General features: G+C 39.2%; 1 protein-coding gene across 1 annotated transcript in view; it reads right to left on the bottom strand.

Moving 5' to 3' along the window:
- LOC123978260 overlaps positions 1 to 2,539 on the bottom strand; it is an 8,893-nt gene that overhangs the window by 221 nt on the left and 6,133 nt on the right. Inside the window, exons 10-13 of the mRNA XM_046061429.1 lie at positions 2,364 to 2,511; positions 1,420 to 1,513; positions 573 to 737; positions 3 to 411 (exon numbers count right to left, since the gene is read on the bottom strand). Of these exons, the coding sequence (XP_045917385.1) occupies positions 3 to 411; positions 573 to 737; positions 1,420 to 1,513; positions 2,364 to 2,511 (816 nt within the window). The remainder of the gene's footprint in view (positions 1 to 2; positions 412 to 572; positions 738 to 1,419; positions 1,514 to 2,363; positions 2,512 to 2,539) is intronic.

Genomic DNA, 2,539 nt, shown 5'->3' with positions numbered 1-2,539 from the left:
GCCAGCTTTCTCTTGGCAGCATTAATGTTTGTGTTTGTGATGATGGTGCGGACAACAGAGGTGCTAAAAAACAGCTGGAAAAGTGAAAGAGGAGACCACGAGTTGGTGGTATCAAAGGTGGGGCCAGGCTTCCTGGTGGGCGTGAACCTGAGTGGATCCGGTTGTTTATCTGTCTCTTCTCCGTTATGCCACCGATCTTCGTCCCAGTCTTCCTCCTCTCTCACTCTCGAAGTGGCAGACTCACTGAGACGGCGTTTCTTTGGGGATGGTGACCTTGCTGATGGCCCCGGTGTGTATTCTTCATCCTCAACATAATCATCCGTATCCTCCTCATCTTCCTCCTCCTCATCATCATCCATATCCATGTACTCCTCCTCCTCCTCCTCTTCTTCTTCTTCCTCCTCCTCTTCACTTTGGAAACAAGACGGAGGAGTAAAAAAAAAGTCAGAATTGACCAGAAATAGTATATTATTATTATTGCATGTTACTGTCAGTGACTTGCATGGTGAATGGCCTAATAAACTCTTGTCGTCATCCAGTAAACTATGTATCTATGTATAAAGATTACATACTCTGGCTGAGGGGGGATGGAGTCCGACACAGGAAATGGAGACTGTGGCTGAGAAACAGGTGCAGACATCTGTTGAGTAGAGCAGCCTTGCTGTGACTGAGAGGTGGGAGAGGTGATGGATGTTGATGGCCCTGTCCTGTAACCTTCGTCACCATCCATGTCTTCACTTTGGAAACAAGACAGGAGAGAGAAAAAAGTCAGGATTGAAACAAAACGTATTCCTTCACTGGCCTATTGTTTAGAAATTGTGATTCAAAACATAAAAGCAACAATATATAGACTAGTAATAGACGGGCGCTCGATATCTGGCATATTGAGATAATTGGCATTGGGCAATACCTGCACTCATGTGGCTGATATGTCATCATAAATGAAATCTCATAACTAATCTATATTGTTATATTGAAGACACATCTGACAAACTGTACATTACTCTCCCTTAAGTACCAGTCACCTTGTGAAATCTACAGCATAACCCACTGTATTTTTCCATTTCATTAATTAATAAAAAAAATCTAAAACAACATGTTAATAAATAACCATGCATGTACTCTGCATAGAATGATGGAATTACACATTACTTTTCTTTGTTTTGACATCAGATTTATGTATAATCGGCCACCCTTTATAGTGAGTGAGCTCCGTTCTTAAAACCAGAACACAAAAAATTTAAAAATCGTTTTTTGTTTTTCTGTTTTAAAACCAAAACTGAAAAAAGGAACAGTGGTTTATATAATATATATATATATATATATATATATATATATACATATATATATATACATATATACACACACACACACACACACACATACACATATACATATATATAAAAAAACATTACATACTTTTTCACTGTTTGACCCAGGACGAGGTAATCCACTCTGTTGTCCTCCACGTCACACTCCGGTTGAATCAGGTCCTTGTTGTCCAACTCTGAATCTATGGGAATTTTAGCACAAACACATTTAACATTTCCAGAATGTCACAGAGAATAATTCATTTCTTCAGTCAGAATATAATGCAGTCAGGCTCTCTGGCATTCTGTGTTGCTTTCTGATATTTTTTCTCTTCTCATTTAATATCATCCCTGCTGAGTCAACACACATGCAGGCCTGATTTATTCTTTCCTCCTCTTTGTGACTTTGTTTGAGGAAGAAACTTCAACCGTTTAACCTCAATAATAAATGAATACATTTTAATTCAGTAATAAACTCCTGGACTTTAAAGGTTCAGTGTGTGATATTTCTGAGGATCTATTGACAGAGATGCAATATAATAGGGGTGGCGATGGATAAGCCAGCCTTTGGTGTGAGAGACCCGGGTTCAATCCCCCACTGTGACCCATTGTGTCCCTGAGCAAGACACTTAACCCCTAGTTGCTCCAGAGGTGTGCGACCTCTGACATGTATGGCAATTGTAAGTCGCTTTGGATAAAAGCATCAGCTAAATGAATAAATGTAAATGTAAATATCCATAACTATACTATCAGTGGTGTATACAGACCTAATATAATGAACAGTTATGTTTTTATTATCTTAGAATGAGCCATTTCTATCTACATAACCGCGGGTCCTTACATGCCGACATTCGCAGCTTTACAGTGATTTATACATTAAATCTGATCTGAAGATCTCATCATCATTACACGTGATTCACAATACTGAGATATCTATGATTGTTTAACAGGGTGATTTTAATTGTTTAGGGAAAAATCCACTCTGAATATAAACATGAATTTGCTTCAGTCTATAAATATTTATCCCCCAGTGTCACTTTGTTTTGTTGATACCTGAATATAGCGAACGTGTCTTTATCCAGCTTTTCTCCAGCGTTAAGAAGCAGCCGCTGTTCTCTCCCGTCACGTCTCCTTTTTCTGTATCACATGCCAGCACCTTGATGGGACTCAAAACCCCCTTTATATGGATCTGGATGCTGTCCTGCTCCAACACACACACACACACACAC

This window comes from Micropterus dolomieu, linkage group LG10, assembly GCF_021292245.1.
Source record: "Micropterus dolomieu isolate WLL.071019.BEF.003 ecotype Adirondacks linkage group LG10, ASM2129224v1, whole genome shotgun sequence".
In the NCBI taxonomy this organism is placed as follows: domain Eukaryota; kingdom Metazoa; phylum Chordata; class Actinopteri; order Centrarchiformes; family Centrarchidae; genus Micropterus; species Micropterus dolomieu.
This window is presented reverse-complemented; position numbering and strand designations above follow the sequence as displayed.